The sequence below is a fragment of the Amblyomma mixtum genome, chromosome 1, assembly GCF_055824585.1.
Source record: "Amblyomma mixtum isolate Tamu chromosome 1, ASM5582458v1, whole genome shotgun sequence".
NCBI classification, from domain to species: Eukaryota; Metazoa; Arthropoda; class Arachnida; order Ixodida; family Ixodidae; genus Amblyomma; species Amblyomma mixtum.
The window spans coordinates 321,829,770-321,852,971 of NC_143012.1; the positions used below are offsets into that span (position 1 = coordinate 321,829,770).

Below are 23,202 nucleotides of genomic sequence, written 5' to 3' on the forward strand. Positions count from 1 at the left end.
AATTCACTCAAAGTCTTAGGCCTAAAAGAGAGCAAAAGGTAGAGATCCGAAGCGCGCTGGGTACACTTAATCGTTGCATCCTGTAATCTACAAGTGGTGATGAAGCGCTGACGGGCTTAAGAGGTTAAGCCCATGCAGATATTTCCAAATCCGTCCATCCATCTTTCATTTTCTTTTGCACCTACAGCCACAGCAAAACGCCACACAGAAAGGTTGCTTCCCGTGCCACCAGGCGGATCATCCACCTGCACTTCCTTCTTCAAGCGACATTACCCAACTGTTTGGCAACACTTGCGTCGATGGGAAGCTCTCTGGAAGCAATCTGGAATGCAGTGACGCTATTCATCTTTACCTCCCCTACCCGCTCAACCCCTGTGCAAGACAAGGTAATGTGGCTTGCCTTGAAATCGCAGATGTAGTACTCCCGGCCACTGATGGCAATGTCGGATGGCTCTCGCATGTACTCGCTGCAGTCAAACCATAGCAGGAGCTCACCCGCCTCCGAGATGACAAAGACTGTGGGCGAGACACTGTCCACGGCGACAATCTTATTTTCGGCAGTGATGGCCAAGCCCGCCACGATGTCAATGTAGCGAATAGCTATCTTCTTTATGAAGTGGCCACCTTTCGTGAAGATCTGCATGCGTGACCGCTCGTTGCCCCGATCGCAAATGACGTACTTGCCACTGCTCTTGATTACCGCCACCTGTGATGGGAGGAAGGACATTGGGAGCTCAGTACACAGCAAGAAAAACTGCGTTAGGAGAGGAGTCACAAGACGCTAGAATTTTCAAGAAGCCTTATTAGCGTCCCGTGCAGCAGCTGACAACAACGAAAAGGCTGGCCTCAAGTGTGACGAGTTCAAGTGCCATCTAGTTGACAGTGCACACTGTGAACGCAGCTCGGGTGAAAAGAAGAAGAAGGAGCAAAAAGAGGAGGAGAGCACCTTTCGGGGGTACCACAGTTGACCTTCGTCCTTTCCGGCCACACCAAAAGTGTACTTAAACTCCCCCGACTTGTCAAACACCTGGATGCGATGATTGTTAGTGTCAGCCACTATGATCTCTTCTTCCAGGCCCAAGCAGAAGCCGTGGGGCGAGCTGAACTGGCCCTTGCTTGGGCCCAACTGGCCAAACTTGCACCTGTGCCAGCGACAAATAGCATAACCCGCAATTAGCGCCCCTGGTGACCAAGACAATACACAAAACATGTGGCTGCTGATGAGAGTAGTACTGTTGCAATCGTTCTAAGGAAGCAACAAGAATGAAGAAAAAATGTCCGAGCTCAGCGAATGAATAGAATACTCCACTTCAATTTTAAAACTCTCACTTCAGCTGTCTCATGCACAGCAACAGGTGCTAGCCTCAACGACTGTTTCCCCTTTGGCTGCACCATGTAGCTGCCTGCTCCTTTGAGCTTTCGCTCCTTAGGTGAAAAGAGATGCCTTTGCTGGAAAGGCCTTCGAGGAATGCTGTGCGACAGGAATACAAGTTGTTTTTCGTGCTGCAAGCAGCATGCACACCACACCATCACACTGCGTAAACAGGTGCATGCAGTGAGTTGGGCTCCGCCATTCAAACAGTGAACTTGGTAATTCTTAAGCTTACAGAAGTATTCCAATGAGTATTAACCAAGAGAGACCACTTCCTGCACAGGACGCTCCAGGAATTCTCTAAGCCTACTAATAATGAGAAGGCATGACTAAGTAATGTTCTGCAGAGTCAATTACTCGTAACAGAGCTGCTATTGACAACACAAAGGGAAAGGTGCCATTTAAAAGGTGCTGAACACTATGCACCCATCATTACAGCCTAAGCATCACTAAAGATAAAACCAAGGTCCGACGTTATGTCCATGCCACATGCACACATGAAATGACAAAAAAAGCTTAAGGTGGTAACTTTGTTAGCGCCATCGGCACTGGCGTTACATGTCTAAATTCAATTCCATTACACGAAAGTCACGACAATTAGGCCTGCAAGCCAATAAAAAATTTTTCCCGATTATAAACAGCGCTATTGGGCACAAAATCTCAGCAATGTTGTCCAGACGTAAAATAAAAATGATTCTGGAGAAAATGCCACTGCTCTTGGTTGTTAAGTCGAAAAAGTAGCCACAAACTTGCGTGACAGTACACAAGCCGAGAAGTGCTGGTAAAAATGGGGCTATTTACATCGAAAATGCAGCAGAAGTAAGGCTTATGCCATTAAATTTAAGTGTGTGGCACTGCGGCAATGGCATCAAAACTTTGGGCAGTAAGCGCTTAATGGCATTAAATTTGTCTGTGTGGCACGGGTAATACTTGAACAGCGTTCTCAAATAGGACAGAAAAAGGGTTGCAAAGCATAAAAGCTGCATTTACCTTATCTGCATTGTGTTCAACTTAGTGCTGGAGCTCCGCGGAGGCGGCACATATCCAGATTGCACCGACAGTGACGGAGACACTGTAAAAAAAAAAAAAAGCATCCTTAAGTAATGCAGAGATGCAGCCCACAGCAGCCACTGCCAGCCAGACGGCCATCCCTAAACTGCGGCAAACATCCACTAACAGGGGATCAATGCAGCAGCAACTTAGAATGAATTTTCAAGTATAGTTTAGCCAACTTGCAGCAAACCGATTTCTATAACTATTTGCTGTGCCTGAAGATTACTGCAAGCAGATCACACACAAATAAGCCAACATCAAAACAAAGGTAAAGTTTATCATAAAAAAAGAAAATAAAACTACAGCCCTCTGTCGTATCTTGCAAACAAGGTGGATGGCGGTGGTGGCTCGTATGCAACTCAAACCAAGTGTTGCCCCGAATGTTCTCCTACTAGGAAATCATTGCAGTATAGACATATCACGGACACAGGCAACCTGCCAGTCCTATGAGATTGCAGAGCGAGGATGAACGGTGAGATTCCTGTCACTCGCAATGGACTGCCAAGGACGCACTTTTTAGAAAGTGCACCTAACAGAGCTACTATTGGAAAAAAATTTGATGATGCAGGTAATCCAGGTCTTAGTTCCCAGAATTTCCTAATCAACACAAAAATTGCTAGTACACATGCTGTGACCATATCAGGCAGCAGTAGGTGTAGGATTCTTTATAGATGATTGAATGCCATGATACTCTTTGCAAAACATTTTTTCCTACTGCAAGCAAATGATGGGGCATGCACTATTAATGGATGACAGTCTGCAACTGGAGATGAATGCAGTAAAAACTGTGCGCTTTTGTAGGAAAAGTATACAGCACATAAATAACTGGTTTGGTGTGGTTTGGTTTGGTTTATTGGCGTTTAACGTCCCAAAGCAACTGAGGCTATGAGAGACGCCGTAGTGGAGGGCTCCGGAAATTTCGACCTCCTGGGGTTCTTTAACGTGCACTAACGCACAGCACACGGGCCTCTAGAATTTCGCCTTCAAGAAATTCAGCCGCCGCGGCCGGGATCGAACCCGCGTCTTTCGGGTCAGCAGCCGAGCGCCGTAACCAACAACTACAGTGTATGAGGATAGCCTGGAAGTAATGGTGGCAAAAAGAATTTCGAAGTAATACAGGCACAAAAACCACACAATGGAAAATCACCGACTTAACTCTGGCCCTGCAAGGTCGACTGAAGTGAAAATTAAGCTGCCTAGGAGGAAATGAGTAAGCCCCTTTTGTAGTATTAACTGGGCCTTTTAGTACGAAAGAACTATCCCGATGGGTTAACCCCAAGAAAGATCTTGCAATGTTTGTGGCTTGGTGCCAAATGAAATAAATAAATAGAGCTAAATCAAACAAATATTGCCACAACTTGGATTCGAAGCAGCGGCGGTGTTGAACAGATCAGCTTCACTGGCCAGAGCACGAGAGCACTAGGCTATCGCCACAGCCGATCATGCCTCGTGTTAAACTGCAACACACACTCGTGCTGTGCACTGCATATTGTAGACTTCATCAACTTCTATCTGCAGTGGGGAAACACAGACAGAGGATCCCGTTTTCATTGTCATCATTATTGTTCACGCAATTATGCTTTCGCACGTCTATAGAATTTAAGCAAAAACTGTCATTTTTGGTTCATTAATAACATGAAAACTAGGTGTGTACATTTATTTCGCCATGCTTTCAGAAATATAATTAGTGTTAGTATATCTCAATTAGTTCTCATATTATGGAAAAATAACTGAAATAAAAACTGAAATAAAGTATTTCTTATGGGTCATCAGACAGGTCTTAGGGGTCCTTAATATTTTTTTGATTCCGATTAAAATATATCTGCCACCAAAGTATAAAATATATAAATTTTCAGCTATGTTGAAGCACTGTAATTATGAAATAAAATTAGGTGACATTACTGTTCCCAAAATTTAACATCTTCGACTCAACCATGAACAAATGGCACAGCTCCATAGCTTAGTCCTTTCCGAATTCAACGGTATAAGGTTAATTGAAATTTCGCCACAAAAAACATAAAAACTTCCTTAAGGCTAGTCATGTTGGCAAAAACATCCAAGTCGAGAAAAGTGCACTTGGAAGTGCGCGCGCCAGCCATTCGGAGGTTGTTTAGGGACCTCGGAAAAAGGTGCACTGAGGATGTTCCAAAAGGATTTCACAGTAGTGAGTAATGCCTGGATGTCAAGAACAGCACCAGCTCTTGAAAAATTGCAGAGACGCAGTTGCAGGAAGCAACAGGTGCAGAGTGCAGCCACATTTTGCTCCGAAATCGCTATTTCGATGCTTCAGGGGAGTCAAATATATAGATTTTTAGTAGCTGGAAGCCAAATTAGACTTTGAAACTTTGCAGACAGACACTCGAGAGTATACTGAACCCTAATATGCCATTTTTGAAAAACAAAAAATTTTGAATCTTTTTTACCATTTCAAGACCTGCCTTTCCCCTTATTGTGAGCCCTTCATGCGTGATTTAGTTTTGATTCAAATCTGCCTCTGCTGCCAACATTAGACAGCATCTGACGCAAGCTGAAAGTTCAATGTTTTTCACACAGTTGACAATGATTTGGCCCTTTCAGTGCTATGGGCAAGAACTTGCAACGATAGCAATGGTCTTCGAGAAACTCTTTCTAGTACTGCTGTCACCAATGTCACTTTACATACAAACAATTCAGACAAGCTTCCATAACAAAGCAGGAGGCAATGGGGCCAACTGTTTTATAGGCTAGAACCTGCCATTCTTGGGAGCATTTAGAGGCGAGCGGTCACCTTACCTGCGGAGGCATCACATAGCTTGGCAGCACGCCCAAGTTCAATACTATCAAGAAGTGCATCAGATACCGAGAGAAGTAGTGAGAGCGCCTTTTCGAGTGCAATAGCAATACCAAACTTTCCCCGTCTCCATGGAATATTACATAGGGCGCACTGCACTGGGGGTGTTTACTTAATTTCAACAGAACGAAATGTCTTGTGTGCATTATCTTATGCTTTTCAGGACAAAGCGTCGGATCTGCGCTCAATGCAGAACTGCGCAGTCTCTGGTGGCAACTTCTTCACTGCGCAGGTTGCCTTAGTAGAATTTTAGCAGCTCGGAGCTTTCACTGGCCAACCTGTGATATTCCAACTCCCTCTTTTTCATGCTCTGAAAGTTAGAGCATTGAGCTATATGCTGTAGTATACAGGGTGTGCCAGCAAAGATAGACAAAGGAAAAGAAAATAAAAGAATAAGGTTTCCTCTAAACTGAAATGAAGTGAATATTGTTAGGAGTTATGTAAAGTACCTACTAATATGTTTTTCATTATGGCTCCTTTAATAATTATTTGATAACTATTTAGCTTTTCAAGCTCAGGCTTAATAGGAAAGTTGTTGAGCACTATACAATTGGTCCGACCCAGGTTCTTCCTTCCGTAGCCTTTCTCATTAAGCAAAAATGAATGCCCACGAAATTTAACAAATACCATTTGACAGAGTGTTCCATGCACCCGAATGCACTTCATGTACAGCGTTCTCATCCCCGACTAGGTGAAGTACCCTGCTCTGTGCCTTCCGAGTTGCCCATGACAGAGCTTTCCATTGCGCTTGGTTTCCAAGATAAATGCCAGTGGCTGCAGACAGTAGTGGAAAGAATACGCAACGCCCGTTTCTGTAGTGACAACTGCTCGCTCACGCTGGCAGAATGCATGCGGAAGAACAATGATGAAGTATCATGTGTTTGCGTTGTAAGAGTGTGACAGTAATGAGCATATTAGCACGTGCGGGGACTCACCCTGCTCTCCTAGTTACCTCAGCAAGGGAAGGTGCATCTGCCGCAGTGACACGAGCACCCCAGAAGGCACGATTAGTGCAGGGGAGACAACTCTTCCTCAGGCCTCGGGAACTCGTGTGCAGACTTTTCGGCATGGTGCTCTGCCCTCCGCCAGCAGGATGAGGCCTCGTGGAAACATTTTCCCGTGACCTCGTCCCGCCCAGCCTCATAGCTACTCCCCAGCCCTACCGTAGGTCAATACTCAATCGTAACCCTGCTGGTGAGTCAGACGAAACTGATTCCCCAGCGTATTTTGTTGCTAGCTGGTGTTGTTGCAGCAATAAGTGCTTTTCTGTGCCAGCCAGTGTTGTTCCTTTGTTCCGCAAGAGCTAGGCCCGCCTTGGTTTGCGTGCGCTTGGTAGCGCAGGGTGCGGTCAGCGGTCTTGAACTGTCAGCCGTGGATAAGCAGGGAGAAGGTAGTTACCTTGTACTTCAACCCCACATCTGGCGCCCCAAGTGAGGACGCCCTTTGTCTGGACTTAGTAAGTGCTAGGCCTAGAGTGAATTTTGATCGAGAGGACCTGCGGCGTGCTCTCTTAAGTGCGAGGTGGATTCTACTGCAGCATGTTTGAACTTTTCGACATGCACAGCACAATTTCTTCAGCTTTTCCCTAGACTTTCTTTAGCACGAGAACCATGTGATCCACACCGAGGGAGCGCAAGGCCTACCACCCGTGGAGTTACCAAGAAACCTAGCGAGTACGGAAGCCGCATGGGTGGTCCGAGTTTTCCTGTAGTATTTTCTCTGCTCTGTCTGTGAGTTGCGCCTCCGGGAGCTGGGCGGCCTGGGGCTACGGGTGCTGCTACCAGCTAGCTAGTATCGCAGCTTGGCACCGGGCACTCAGACACTGTCCGATATGGTGGGCGCCAACCGCTCAGGAGCTGCTTCACACAGAGAGAGGGGAAGGACCACTTCACAGAGCTGATGCCTCCTCGCAGCAGCGTGCACGCTATGCTTTCCAGGTCTCTTTTTGTTTTGTTGGAGGTCATAGTTAGAGTGGCAGTTAGGCATAAAGCATTCAAGGCTGCGCCACGTCAGAAGAGACATGACCAGAAGGACCGCAGTGTTGACAGGGGGGCACTGATTGCTGTCCACCAGTTTAGCAACCTTACACAAACTGCGCAGTCTCATTCAGCTCAAGAAAGGGCTATGCTTACTCGAACTCTGCCAATTACCCAACACGCTGTGCTAGTGCCGCCTTTCCCAGACACATTTTCCCACCTGGTATGATGGAAAGCCCCCTTGTGGAGTTCCGCACGACGTAGAAGCCTACAAATGCCTGACTGAATGCAACTGGTCCACGTAATAAATGCGAGAAGAAAGCCAAGAGGATGCCTTTGTACTGTTTTCCAGACATATTAAACTCGATCTATGAATGATTTGCCAACACACTATGCTTTCGCCACAGGCACACTTATGAAAGTCAGTGCGGTATTCAGTCGCTGCCCAAGATTCAGGGATTCTAAAACATCTATTTCTTGAATCGAATAAGAACCAAATAACACCCCTAATTATCAGTATGAACTAAGCAATTAAATAATTTCAAATATTTGGTAAAAAAATAAAGTATCCAATATTCAACTAGATCAGAGTGTCTGGTATTAGAAACCTTACAGCATCCATCTCGAGCGAACAATGTCTCTGGAACACTTGCTCCATGTTCCACATACCTCCTCTGGGATGGCAGTGTGATGTGTACGCGACCAAAACCTCAACTAGCCTGCAAATGAGCAGCGGATGCGTAGCGCCCAGATCTGTGCCTGCCAGGTGTCTGCGGCCTCACTACCTGCTCTGTGCATATACACATAACCGGCACGATGGCGTGCACCAACAGAAAGATTAGCATAGCGTGATCTGCTTCCACGTACCGCCAGTGCGCATGCACATGCACTGATTGGTCCCGGCGGGGCAGGCATGTATGGTGCACAGTACCCCCCGTGAAAGCAGATCAAATTATGCTAAATCTCTAATCGGAGAATGTGTGGCTCCTTCGACTTCTGCAGAACAAGTCTGAGCCGACTGCAACTGCCACAGCCACTCTTCACACGAAATTCGCTGCACAAGTGCGACGGCGCAAGCGTAAAGGGGAGCTAGCGCTGAACACATTAAAGGTGCACTGAAGAGGATTCTGAACTCGTCTTTTTGCCGCGGGAACTCGATCGACACGTTCCTAGCATTCTTAGAAACAGTGACTTATTGCCCTGTGTGGCCGATTTCCCCAATTAAAACGAATTAACGTCCGGCTCCCGCCTTTTTTTTTTAATTCTGCCTCGTACAGTGGGCGGAGTCGACCAACGCGTGGAGCGCCTTTCACCCAGTCCCGTGGAGGATTTGCTTTCGCTTTATTTTGTTTTTTAGGTTTCCGTGAATAAATAGTTTCATTCGCAGATAATATAGCCGCAAAATAAGCCCGCAGAAACAAAAATACGCGCGGACTATTTGCTACTACGGACTACTACGTATTACTCCGCCGATGGCAGAGTGGCAAGCGGCCACGGGACTGGGTGAAAGGCGCTCCACGCGTTGGTCGACTCCGCCCACCGTACGAGGCAGAATAAAAAAAAAAAGGCGGGAGCCGGACGTTAATTCGATTTAATTGGGGAAATCGGCCACACAGGGCAGTAAATCGCAGTTTCTAAGAATGCTCGGAACGTGTAGATCGATTTCCCGCGGCAAAAAGACAAGTTCAGATTCCTCTTCAGTGCACCTTTAAGATAGGTACCCCTTTCTGATGCCTGACACAGGGTGATGCCAGGCACTGGGTGCACAGCGCATGTGTCTAAGCAGATGTCAAGGAGTCGTCGCTTAAAAGCAACAGCTGCGTAACGATGCAGTTGCAATTAAGAGCAGTAGTTAGAGGCCCCACACCCCACACACACCACAGATACATCGGCTTCACGTCAGCCTAGTTTTTGCAGGGTTGGAGGCTAATAGTGCTTTTTCGCACATGAATGGAAGTTCATCAAGACGATGACAAGTGTGCAGCGCATGAGTGTGTGTGGCAGTTAAACATGAAGCATGATTGGTTGCAGCGATATAGCATAGTGCTCTCGTGCAGTGGCCAGCGAAGCTTGTCCGCATTATTTATTTTATTAAGGAGGAAGCCTTTAATGCCTCATCGTTGTAAGCAGGAGTTGTCGACAGAAATGTCAAGCTTTTGAATTGGTTGAAATGGTCGTGACTTCACATTTGCGCGAATTTCAAACGGGGCCAATTGTACTTTTGCTTGTAACCTTGCAACCAATTAAAGGGAGGGTATAGTGATGCTCCAAGTAAATGGGACTGAGTTTAGTTAATTGGTTAATCAAGCAATTAGCCTAACTAGCCTTTCTAGTCAGCCCAGATGAACAAATAAAACAGAGTAGGAAATTGGTCGAGTTTGGGAATCGAACCAGGGTCTCTGGAGTGCAAGACAAGCACGCTAACCACTCCGCCATGCCAGCTCGCTGGTTTGGAATGAAAAGCATGTCTAGTTCACTCCCATCTTCCTCTCTTCCCTTATGGTGAGGTTCAGGTGTCCACCAAGATATGCAAGACAGATACATTTCCTTTCCTCAAAAACCAATTTACCGACGAGCAAGGCATGGAGCCTAATGGGCGATGGCGTTCTGTGGACTCCCTGGCAACGTTGCAAAACGCTGTCGCGTTCCACTCTTAGAGGCGAAGCTTAACATCTTAACCGCACATCAGTGACACAAGCAGCAACACCGCGCTTAAGGCTTTTGCCTCACTGCACTTTAGGTCAACAAAGTGCACCCTGAATTTTTTCTGCAGACCTACCTCGGAGGTTTCATGTCTATCTTTAAACTTTGCAGGGTAGGAGGCTAACCGTTCATTAGTGCCATAAACGAAGTTATATCTGCGGATCTGGGGTCAAAGGTTGAGGCTTCAAAGACCCGTCGGCTTTTTAGGATTGCTAGTGAAGTAGTGTTTTCGCACTTAACACCAAAGAATTATAAATTGTGGTGTTTAACATCTCGCTATGACGGATACCATAATGGAGGGCTCCAGAATAATATCGACCATCTGGGGTTCTTTCTCATGTGGCTGATATCGCGCAGCACAGAGCTGCCTTTTGCATTTTGCCTCTATTGAAATGCGACCGTAGACGCTGGCACTGAACCTAGGTCCTCTGGCTCAATAGCCAAGACAGGGGTAAGAAACTACAGTTAGTTTTGCTTTCAACTACTTCAGTGCATCTGGTGACTGAAGGAGACCTGACGTTTCTTACATACACACAGCCAGACAGGCTACAGCGATCACTGAATTGTCTGAGGCATGGGGAAACAACGCTGTTTTGTTATCGCCAGTGGTGGTACGAATCCTGCTAAGGGTGTTTTCTTACTTGCATACCAGGACAATATGATGCTCCAGTCGGCTTTCGTTCGACTGCTACGGGAGGGATTTGCATTGACGTTTGAATTTGGTTCAGTTGGTTTTATGGGATTTAACGTCCCAAAGTGACTCAGGCTATGAGAGACACCGTAGTGAAGAGCTCCAGAAATTTCGACCACCTGGGGTTCTTTAACGTGCACTGACATCGCACAGTACATGGGCCTTTAGAATTTCGTCTCCAGAGAAATTCAACCACCGTGGCCGGGATCGAACCCGCGCCTTTCGGGTCAGCAGCCGAGCACTATAACCACCGAGCCACCGCAGTGGCCTGATGTATGGGTTTGCTGAACAATATATATGGAAGTTTCCTACATCTGGTCAAGCACCCCAGCCATATTCCATTACATTTGAATAACTATGGTAGCTCAGCTGTTTCACTTCACCCTATCTTTGTTTTGCTTCCGTGTTTCTTCTTTGCCCCTCGCAGTTCACCCCATGACATGTTCAAAGCTTTGCACAGCGCAAGGTCACTATCTGTAACTTGCACCGCTCTAGAATCTGAGCATAACATTACCTGCAATTGAACAACTTCTCACAGCTGCTCTTTGTGCATGTGACACAGCACTATTAAATATACACACCACACCTATGACCCTGCTTCCCAATAATGCTAATAATGCTGCACAGCCTAAGACCTTCTCCATTAAAGGGGCTCTGAAACACCTTCCACAAAACCTGCTTTCTTTTCCCGCCTTTTTTACTGCTACTATAGTGCATGCAGTACTCTTTTCACTCTGCTCTCTCTCACCATCAAGCCAGATCTATTTTAAGGTGCCACCTTTTCTCACTACATGCCGAAGAAAACGCTCTTTGCTACTTTAGTGCAAGGAAAATAACCAACGATGCTATTTTGTATTCAGGGATGCAACGAAAGCCATCCAACACCAAGAAGGATGACAAGGGATTGAAACAAACACAGGTGAGGGACGGTGAGAGTGTTTCAGGGCCCCTTTAATGGTGGCAGAAAAAGTCAGCCCCGCAAACGTGCCACTCTAGATAGGATAGGGAACAGGGAGCGAAAGAGCGGCTAGGCCGAGGACAACACTGACCGAGGCCGCTTCCAGCTGCCAGAATGGGCACCCTCTGTCCGAGGATGCCACTGCCATTCACCAGGCTGTCGAGCATGGGTGAGCCTCGAGAGGAAGAGCGGGGGGAGAGGGTGGAGCCGTTGAGCAGGGTGTCCAGCAGCTGCTGGTGCGAGCCCAGGCTGCCGCTGCTGCCGCTGCTGGGACGCCCAGAGGGCAGCAGGGGAGGAGGCGACGTCTGAGCATTGGGCTCCAACGTCAGTCCCGGAACCACCTGGCCATTCAACATAATCTGGCCTGCATGCGGAGAGGAGGTGCAAACAACGTGGCTCAGCAAACTGGCTACAGAATCCCTCACGACACCAGTTGCACGATCCATCCATGCAGGCACACATGGCTGCCCAACAACATGGCAGTCAAACGTGAAGGCCTCACCTCATGGCCACAGGTGTTCTGTGGTGCTGTCCACGGTAAGGTCCTTCTACGGTACTGAGGAGATAGCCACTCTTTGCTACTATCTACCTCACTCCTACACTCTCCCCCATTTTATATCTTCCACATCAGTGCTTGGCCAAATGTGGCCACATGCTGCATTACTCAGCTAGCAGTTATTCTTTTTACTTTGCTTCAGAAAAAAAAAAAAAGTCAATACTTCAGCACATGCCCTAATAAGTCACAGCCGTGTCGACTGAATGATTGCCCAATATTCAGGCCACAATTATAAAAGTAAAGAAACAATTATGATGAGGCACAAAACAACGGGAACACTTTGTATTTTTTTATATGTACAAAAAAGTTTTTGCCTTCTTGGGATCACTCATGCAACAATGGGCATGGAGAAAGCAGAGGACAAAAAAGGAATGTTGCTACCCTATTCAGTAACAGGGACCTTAGTCTGGGGGCAGGTCTAACACCCCGCAAGCCATCAAGTGACATGTCTGAGCGAAAGTGGTGCAGTGTAAATACATGTGCTGACGGTTTCAGCCATGCTACCATCGCAGTCTGCGTCACCCTCAGCTGGAACATTCAGTTGTGACCTTCCCAGCAATGTGATGACTACCACCTTAAAATCCATGAGCGAATGGACTCCGCAGACCACTCACCCAAGAGCAAGATCTAGGTCCATTTGACAGCAAGTTATGCAAAGAACATAAAATAAAGGCACGTGCACCAGTGGTAAGAGCAATGCCTGCCATGCCATCCAGGGTTGTGAACAGGCAAGGCTGGCGACCATGGTGTCGAACAAATCCACACGAAGGCATAAGTGTTGGCACAACCAGCCAGGCCATTTCACAGCTCTCGCTATCTTGCCCAAGATCAGCAATAAATGCGGCACACTGCCTATGCTCAAGGGCAGCATGCAGTGTTTACACCGTTTACCAACTTCCGAAGCTCAGCAGTTGACGACTGGAAGGGCTAGTGCCGTCAGCACACTTGCCAGTCATGTGTTTCACACCTGGCAACCTGACTTCCCCCTCGTGTGAGCCACACGTGTGCACAAAGACACATATGCTTGCTTGTGGTGGTGGCGAGACACAGGGTGGGACTGATTTCATTTTATCAGGCACCAACTGAAGGACACTCTTCTCAATCTTGCCAACATGTAAAAAAGAGGGGGCGAGGGCAAGCTGGCATGGCCCACGATGATGGCCTGCCTTGTAGCCGCTGGCAACACCCTCATATTATAATCGAATACTGCGATTCGACTGCCCTAAAGCAGTGCCCTGGTGCAGCCATTCAGAAGAAATTGCGACTCTGTTTTGGTTTCCACAGTTTCGAGAGTTAATGTTTGTCAATGCACCATGGAAGCCAAATACCAATCCATTAAAAATCAGAATGGAGTTCTTTGTGCTCATTGGAATCCCATGCCTACTGCGCTGTTTGCGGTGCAGTTGTTTTGGCTTGCTGTTACTGCTTGCTGTGGTCCACATGATGGCAACAAGTGCTCAGCATGACACTCAATTTAAGATGAAAGTAATCCTGGCAGCTGAAAAGCTCGGAAATTCTGAGGCAGCTTTCAGCCAGTAAGTTCATTAACACTAAAGATGTCGGCGATTAAAATGATGCTTCTCCTTGCCCCCCCAAAACTCATACACGAAAACGTGCCAGAAAAAAAAGTACAGGAAACAGGCCAGGACTGTAGCCCTCCGTGCCCCATCCCACCCATGCTCCCTATGCAAACCCAGGGGATGCACAGTGAGGTGTCCCTTATTCGTTGCGGGCTATAGCGAGCAGCGATTTTGAAAAATTATTTGTAAATGGTAGGTAAATTTAAACTCAAAATCGAACGCCCACAAAGACCATTCCTACAGGAGTGCTACACTAGAATATGACCATCGAAATCATTCGAAGTGGGGACATCGGTCTTGAGAACAGAAAAATTCCGAAAATATCATTTTTCAATTTTGCCACATTCGGATTTGCGGGGGGGTCTTTACCACAAGTTTGGAGCCTGGGACTTGCATAGTTTTTGAAAAACTGTCCGCTAAATGTGCTGCCACGGTGCAGCAACTTGTGAGGATGCATCAAACTCATTTTCTATGCCTCTCCAATTCAAAACCAAATGCCATAATGAGCTCTATTTGGTCTTGTTTGGCAATGCAGCTTGCCGGCTTTGTTCCGTGCCAATGTGACACCTGCGGAGCCTATTCAAAGCTCGAGAAAAGCGCCAAAAACAAAAATGGAGAAGCAGCCTTGCGACTGGCTGCCTTGTGCCACGTGGCAAAATTGCAGCTTTTTATTGCACAGTTTGAATGTCTCGCCTTTTTCAGCTGCGTCTGGGTGCAGCCATTTTGAAAAGTTCATCATTGTGAACAATCACGAAGTGGAAGCTGCTAACCTGCAACATCAAAGGATGTGCAAAATATGCAGCAGTGAAGGAGAACTATGATCTGCGGTCATCAGCGCCGATTACAACTGGCAATAGCGTAGCGCGGCGTCAAGATCCGTGGAGGGGCCCATGGTGCCCAACAGGCTGCATGGGCTAAGCGCATATCATCCAGCGTCTTGCAGGTGCAAACAGGTGCATCCGAGTGCAACACCACCACGCATGTACGGCAAGTTCTTCCGTCGGCAGCACGGAGAGCATGCGTGCGATCCTGCCAGTGGCTAGATAAAGGCCGAGCGGGCAGCACACGGGGGAGACCAGTGGGGGAGTGCTGTCCGCGCACTTCGTGGTTCTGGCAGCACGGAACTGCCGGCAACGAGACGTTCATGGTTTGCATTTGGAGGGAGCGGCATCCTTCCTGGCTCATACACGGCAGGTCATTGGCAGCATCACAGCAGTACCTGGCTGCGACACCGGTGGCCGTATCATTTGTGTAGCATTGAGACTCAACTGTCGTCGCGCAGTTGTTGGAGCATCTTGTTTCATATGAGAGCATCTGTCAGAATCGTCCCTCCGTTGCGGAGCTCCGACACTACACTGTTGTTCCACTAGTTTAGTGTTGTTCTGTTAGCCCGTAATAAACAGTGTTGTCTGTGCTTGTGGTGCCTCACATGTCAGGTGATACCCTTGCTAGCAAACCCCCAGAGGGGGAGGTTCCCTCACAAGCGCCCAAAGTGATTTTTACGAGCTTTGGTTCGCCCTGCTAGCTACCAACCACCGCCTGCGGCCGAGACGTGCCTGGAACCTTCTTACACCTGGTCAGGCGGTCATGTGCAGGCCCGCGTAACCATCTTTCTGATTCCTCAAGCCGCAGGCACAACAGCATACAGTCCTTGGAGGGTAGGGCCCGTCACGCAAGTGCATATAACCTACCCGCTGACATCAACGTTGACAACATACCAAAGAAGCAGTCCAGGTCCGGTCAACCTGTGTCAGGGTGCACCAAAGCAGCGGGCACAATAACAGAACATGCCCACTCCCGCTCGAGCCAGGAAGCAGCTGGTGGGCGGCTATCAGCCTGAGGAACTGGAGGTGGGGACATGGCCCCTCCAATTCAACTGTGGAGGCCGAAGTCAATACAAAATCCATTGCCCAAGTCCTCAAGCACAGTGAATTCCCCAGGGAAATGCTTCCGGCCCTGTACAAGATGAGACTGCATGTCAAATCACATGGGTACATCCCCTCAGAGGTGCAGCCTCTTCGCCCGCTCCCACAGGGTTTGACAGCAGCCTGCAAGGAATGGCCCCTCTGCTTGTTGCCACAGAGTTTGTCGGTGGCCCGTAAGGGGTGGCACTTCTGCCCGCTGCCAAGGAATTCGTCAGCAGCCTCTGGAAACACCCTTAAAAGTGATGACGCTACAGAAGACACCTGTCAGAGGGACCAGCGTCAGATGGCCCAGCAAGTAGTGCTTGCGTTTGTTCACTGCAAGTAGTGTCTCCTGATCTTCATGCAGGATGCCACCGGAGGCAATAAAGTGCTGCAACGGCCATAAGGACCAACTTTGAGAAATTAGGTTCTGACTTCATTTTCCCAGCTGCAGAAGCAGCCTTGCCTGCCACTGGTGTGTCCGGTATTCATTGGAGGGGGGCACGACACCCCTATAGCTCGACGCAACAGGCTGTGCAGGCTGAGCACACGTCATCCAGCGTCTTTCAGGTGCGAACGCGTGCATCCGAGTGCAACCCTACCGCACATGTCCAGCAAGTTCTGTCAGCAGTGTAGTGAGCATGCGTGTCATCCCGCCAGCAGCTAGACCAAGGCCGAGCAGCAGCGCAGGGGAAGACCAGCGGGGGGAAAACCAGCTTCCCCGTCGAGCATAGCTGTTAGAACCACCCCTCCGCTACGGAGGAGCTCAGACGCTGTGTTGTTCCACTGGTGCAAGCGCTGCCCTTTGCTTGGACCACGGTGTGAGTGTGTTTCAGTGCTGTCCTGTTAGCCCATAATAAACGGTGCTGTCTACGCTTGTGGTGCATCACTTGTCGAGCAATACCCTGGCTCGCAAGCCCCCCAACCCAAGGGGAATGTCCCCTCAACTCTGAACTGACACGTCAGACGTAGTCTGTAATGGGCAGCATTGACCATGGATCCTTGCAGCTTTCATTGGTGGTGCTTACCGCAATTGATTTGAGAGAAAAAGCTGACAGACAGGCCTCCCACTTTCTCGGTAGCATCTGTGCATGAGCAAGCGTGCGAACAAGAAGCTTCGGATCGCACGCTGTGATGCGGATTGGGTGATGCTGGCTGACAGCAGCAGCTGTCATTGATAACATCGGTTGATGCTATCTGGGATACTTCGAACCCTCCAAGGACCCCTCCAAGGACCCCTCCAAGAACCGCGTGGCGGACTTCAAGTAGAGATTGCCTTGGATTAGGAAAGCTGCGTAGTGGTTAACATTTTTTTTCCCACTGTGGCTCCAAGAAATAGGAAATGGTCTTTAGTTATTCTACTACGAATTGATAGGTTCATCTAAAACTAAAAGGATATTTGAAACCAGCTAAAAAGCTGAATAGGACTGTGCAGTTTCCTTATCAAGATTCACCAAGAACAAAGAAGTTAATGCAGTCTGGAAAAAGGACCTGCATTGAACAAGATGTCAGCACCAAAGTGTGTATCTGAAAACAGCCAGCAGGCACGGAAAAAGGGCCTCGTGGGTGGAAAAAGTCATCATATTCCATTCCCAGGGCTTGCTAGCCAATTTCCAAGTGCAAATTTGTTCAAATTTCAATTATTTTGCCATGAAATTCAGTTTTCTTTGTTTCTGTCATTTTCTCATAACTGTTTTGTTTTGTGTTGGGTTTAAAGTTTCCTTAGGAGATATCTCGGCACCTAGAGCAACTAAAGCTATAGATCTTTTTGCGGGGGGAAAGCTGATGGTATAAGGCATGCAGTGCTGCGAGCTATTTTTTTTTATTTTCCTCTCTTAATATTTTTTGTATTTTTTTGTACTTATTCTTCGCCACTTTTGTGTGAGCGCCAAGTTCAATGGGCGGCTAAAATCTATATTATTAGCTTAATCTGAAAACTCCTCCGAGTGTTGCAATCCTTACACATTATACCTAGTACATACCCATTTATTAAAAATGAATTTTTGATCAGCATTTTCATTTCTATTGTTCGGGTAGACAACAGCAAGAGATTTTTAATACCTCGGAAACTAATTTTTCTACAAGCAATTGTATATTTGAAATCAGCAAAAAAAAAAAAAAACTGTAGTCTGTGCAGTTTAATTTCGGCCAGTAAATAAAAAGACCCATGTACCCCTTAAGCGTGGAAGGAAGTTCGCAACGCATTTTCTCTGTCAAAGACAATGAAGAAAGTAACCAAAATCTCGTCATTTTTGAATGCTTCGTGCCTTTGCACCAAAGTATTGCGGGGAAGTCCCCATGGTGGCTCACTGTCACAGCATTTCTGCTTTTTATGCTGTGTTTCCCAGACCCAGCCTGCTTGTATGCAAGCGCATCACTGTAGATCATAGATGGTTCGCCCCTTTGCCCTTAGGCACCGAGAAGAAAACTCAGCGTTTCTCCTTTTTATGCCACGTCTGGCGACAGCATCCACACGACGAACCAAACGAGCAGGCAACAAGGCGGGCCAAGTGGAAAGCTCTGTGATCCGCTTGCAGCAGCGCTCTTCTCATGGCACGTTCACACTTCGGAATTTGACGGCGAGGCCAAGCGGAATATGCTGCCGCGGCAGAGATTCCGCCTAAATACCCAGTGGAAAGCTCGATCGGTCCGGGACCAGTTTCTGCCGCGGCGAGGAGGAAGCTACATTCCCATGGCGACAAACATGGCGATGCGCTTCGAAGCAGGACCACTCGCTTCGAACTCAACTCATCGTTGTTACTGCCTTTTTCATTGCGCTCAGTGGCCATAAATGGGGCACCTATCTTTCGCTTTGTCTCATCTTACCTATAAGAAATCTTATGAGTGAAAAATTAGCTTTATTTTTTATTTAGAGTGATGATTCTGCTGCTTCTAGGCTTAAAAGGAGCGTAAGGTTTGTTGACAGAAATGGTTCATGTCCTAACAACCAGACAGCGTCACTAGGCTGAGCTTATCACCGTCTCTTGTGTTTGCATGCGCTGAACTAAACGTAGAAAATGTAAGAAATGGTGTAATGTCCCGCAAAATAACTGCGTTTAGCAGTACGTAGACAGCGTCAATTTATATTCTTTTTTAACCATACCTGTGTGTACGCCGCGAGCGGCGACGGATTTCACTCGCTTTCATGCCCAAGTGTAAACAAGCCATAAAGCTGTACTGACGCTAAAAAGTAAAACATAGAGTCGTCCGACCATGTTGCCACGGTGACAGTGCAAGCATGACTACTTTCACTGGTGTCGCCTTGGCGCACAGAATAATAGCAGCGGTGATTCGACTGCCTAGAGAGACCATTGTGACATGGTTGCCAGACTTGAAGTGCGTGAGTAGGCTAAAAGGTCCATGGTCCACCGCCACAAAAAATGTCCTCGCATTTCTCACACGATTTGGTCCGCGGACCTCGTAGGCCAGAAGCTAGACCCCACGTGACCGCTAGTACACGGCCAAAACCGGTCCGTCGTCTGGATACACCTTAAGCAAATTAAGAAAAGCTTGCACCACTGCAAATACAGCAATTTAAACGAATTTCCGTTTACTGTAGAGTTCAAAATATCAAAAATCTGCACTGTTACTGAACGTGCCCACTCATTGTTAAGCATTTCTCTCAAATTTGCTGAAAACAGCGGCAGGAGCACTTTAACAGCTGAAATTTCTACTCGAATTTCACCTAAACCTTATTTTCGACAGGCCTAGCAACACTGCCTAGCCATCCTAGGTCATCTAGCCATCTTTAGGCCTAGCAACACTGAGCAAGCGGCACGCAACGGTCCGCTGTCGCCCAGTGTGCCGGTGAGCGGCATGTCATTGCAAGAAGCCTGCAGCCAGCTAGGATGCACTCCATGGTCTCGCTTTTGTGCCGCATTTTTTTCCTGTCCTAGTGCACCCAAGCACTGACCTGGCACAGGCAAGGCAAGCGACGGTGCTTCTAGGCGGAGACTCTACACTCCGCCGGTTTGTTTGTACTGCGTGCCGCTAAACATCTTCGGAGCAATTCCATTTCTGGCACTTTATCTAAAGCATCAATTTCAAGGTGCCCGTGACTGCTACTCAATGCGCAGTGACGTGGGTGTATGCGTGCCAGTTCACGCCGAAATGCTTCCAGGCAGCGTGGCCTCAGTACGGGCTCTTGCAGAGACGCTTATAAAATGCATGTGGAAAAAATATTAGCTTTGACAGCGGGTGAGTATCTAACACAAACATGTCTATTGTCCGAGATTTCCAGAGTACTAAGAAAATCGTGCTATGGTGCAGTTTTTCGAAATGCCGAAAGACTGAAGCTGGCAGGCTTTTTAGAAAAAAAAAAACTCGTCCATAAACTATCCAGTCCAATCTGTACGTTCTGGCCCTATTTCATGAAACCTCTGCTTCAACTAAATTTTTTCGCGGGTACCGTAAATTTCACTGAAGTGGGATTAAACTGTAGTCACGTCTACTACCTGTGCAATCAAATAAAAGCTCAGTTTCCAACACACAATGTGTCGTCACTACGACCAGTTTGGACTTCAATCACAAAGTGCCAATTATATCTCCACTAACACGCCTACACTGCCAATGGTCTTTACTTTCCTCAACACACTCCCCCCCCTTACCACAACACACACACACAATGAAATCCTACAAAGAGACGGAGAGCAGAGACAAAGTGGTGCCCACCAGCATTGTTGAGTGACACTGATCCAAGCTTGGCCAGGGCTGTCAGGTTGTTCAGCACATTCTGCTCTGCGGTGGAGACGCCCAGCGTTGGGTCTAGCAGCAGGTCGGCCATTGTGACCGGAACATCGGTGCCTTGCTCGGGGTCTTCAGGGCCTGCGTCCGCCATGTTGGCCAGGCGTGCCAGGTTGTACTGTGCCGCAGCACTTGTCAGCAGGCCAACATCCAGGGACGGTGCCGTCAGTGCTGCAAAGGGGTCTCCCGCGCCACCCACTGCCGCGTCCTCCAGCGAAGACGCGGCAGAGTGCAGCGGCGGCGACAGGTTCCCGCTCCCAGCAACAGCAACTGCCAGAGACGGGGGGGCGCTGGTGTGGATTGGGGACATGCTTGCACATGCCACAGACATGGACACGCCATTCCCAGCACCACCTCCGAGTGACGACGACGTGGAATGCAGCGGGGACATGTTGCCCCCGCCCAGAGAAGAGGAGATGGAGTGGATGGGCGAAGTGTTGCCCACCAGGCCTCCCCCACTGCCACCTCCGTTCACAGGGGAGGATGAAGGAGGGGTTGGCGACGTCGAGAGCGGGGCTGGTGGCGGGGGTGGTGACGGAGCGGCCCGGGGTCTTCGCAGTCGGCCACACACCGAACCCAGTGCCTTCTCGAAGCGTTCGAGATCAAACTCAAAGCCCATCTCACTGGGTGCTTCCAGCTTTGGTGTGCCCGCAATGAGGCTCCTCAGGCGTGTGGTCACCAACTGCATGAAAGTGGATCATGGATGTCTGGCCATCACATTCGTACCTTCACTCACCGTGCAGATATATCGTCGTAACCTAACTTACACGGTGATCTGTACATCAGCACCAAAAGTTCTTTTCTTATGCAGCATTCTAACAGAACTTCCTTACAGATAATGAAGACACAGGAAAAGACTTGAAGAGTCAGCTTTAAAATTCCAGTAGCCGACTGGCAAGCCAACAAAAACACTAGAGCTCACAGTAGAACAGAAAGCACTGCTTAAATTCCACGTGGAATTTAAAGCAAACCACCCCATCAGGTCTTGTATGTTCAAGGTTTAAGATGGCACTTCACTGATTCATACAGGTAACCTTTTGCAGAGAGGAAACAGGGAACTTGTTAAAACGCATGCTGCTAGTTTCTCTTGGCATCAAGAAATGCAAAAAGGGTGAAATTATCCTGCCTACCATAGCAGCTGAGTTGTAGGGTATTGAATCTGCCACTTGAGAAACAAGAAAAAAAAATTTTTATTTGCTTCTCAAGTGACTTCAAAACCCTATAACTCAACTTCTATGACAGGAAGGGTAATAATTATACCTTTACAGCATTCCTCCACGTCAAGAGAAACCAACGCGGCGAGTGTTTTATCAAGTTCTATTGATCAAAATTTCCTGAAAGCTTTCTGCAAGAAGTTGCCTAACATATGACATGTGCACAAGGACTTGTTTTAAATAAAATTAGGTTACATTTGGAATCGGCATGCAAAAATACTTTTTCCCAGAAATTTTCATTATTGTCACTTCATGAACAAAAAAAACAAAACACTTTCTAACAACATTAACTCGAACGACACGCAACAGAATCATGAACTTCTGGCATCGATCGAGGTCAAAGGCTGTTTCCAGTGCAAAGCAAATTAACCTTTAAAACCCTCCAGAAACTTCGCTTACCTGCTTGAGAGAGAGAAGTTCGACAGCATTCGCATGTTCCAACAGGCGATTCACAAAGCGACACGCTTCCTCGATGTGCTCTGTAGTCTTCTCCGCTATGTGCAGAGAGTCCATTATGTGCAGCTCTTCCTCAGAGTGCAGTTTTTCCAGCTCTTCTAGAAGTTCTTCCTGGCGCTTTTCAAGAAGCGACTTGTACTTTTCAAATGTTTCCTGCAGACCGACACAAGAAAAATCCCAAGTCAAAGACACAACCACCACACTTACCAATACCTTCACCCAGAACATCATCATCATACAGCAAAATTTCAGAACTGAGTGAAATTCCGACATCCCTCACAGGTGCCTCAGATGTGACAAGCATTAACCCTTTCCAGTCAGGTGTACTTTCCAAGTGACAGCTACACCAGTCAGTATTATTTTAGGCCACCTCTCATGCAGAAAGGGCGTGCCTTCGTCAATATTTGGTTATAAACACTTATTTAATTTTTTTTATTTCTTTCAGCTTTGCTAGAGCTCCAGGGAAATTCTTTAGAGTGTGGTACCTCTCGAACTCTCCTGGGCGGAGACCATGCTTCCACTTGCATGCCTCTCGAAAAAATGCTCCCCCTTCTACCACCTTCTATCATTCCGTCACTGCAGACAGCGCACAATCCTAGTCGAAGAAGGCACGTAATTGTCTTCATCACTAAAGTCGCCTTCGATTTCTACAAAGTCATTGGACAACTCTCCATAACAAGTGCCTGTTGAAATGGAAGTCACGGCACGATTTTTTTGGCGCCAATTCAGGCGCTCAAAACCATGTGATCAAAAAATATTTTTGCATCAGTATGGTGCAACTATCCTCGGGAGGGAAGCCAAACAGCCAATTTGCAGGCTACAACCTGATGGCGCGCAATTTTTCCCGCAGAAATATCAGCCAAGACGCTGTTTCGGGCCCTGCCCAACAACTGACCGGACGCACACTTTTTTGCTGTCCCCCGACAGATGACCGGAAAGGGTCAAGGTGCACTGTTGTGCGATTTTGTGACTGAATATTATTAAGGAACACAGCGAAAAAAAAAAAAAAAAAGGACAGAAGAGAACAGACACACACTAGTGCTGACTAGTGTGTGTCTGTTCTCCATTTTTTTTTGCGCTGTGTTCCTTCGTAATGCGACAGCCATTTACAGGGGATTGATGTGGCCTGGTTTCCTAGTTACAAACTTTACTAACTATGAACAACT

At 47.6% G+C, this 23,202-nt stretch overlaps 1 protein-coding gene across 2 annotated transcripts in view; it reads right to left on the reverse strand.

The window, feature by feature from the left end:
- mei-P26 (E3 ubiquitin-protein ligase meiotic P26) overlaps positions 1 to 23,202 on the reverse strand; it is a 41,425-nt gene that overhangs the window by 9,393 nt on the left and 8,830 nt on the right. The window contains exons 5-10 of one of the 2 annotated variants that reach the window (XM_089567246.1): positions 21,980 to 22,189; positions 20,295 to 21,048; positions 11,675 to 11,947; positions 2,363 to 2,444; positions 947 to 1,142; positions 401 to 706 (exon numbers count right to left, since the gene is read on the reverse strand). In XM_089567246.1, the coding sequence (XP_089423372.1) occupies positions 401 to 706; positions 947 to 1,142; positions 2,363 to 2,444; positions 11,675 to 11,947; positions 20,295 to 21,048; positions 21,980 to 22,189 (1,821 nt within the window). The remainder of the gene's footprint in view (positions 1 to 400; positions 707 to 946; positions 1,143 to 2,362; positions 2,445 to 11,674; positions 11,948 to 20,294; positions 21,049 to 21,979; positions 22,190 to 23,202) is intronic. The other variant, XM_089567247.1, reaches the window with a different exon arrangement.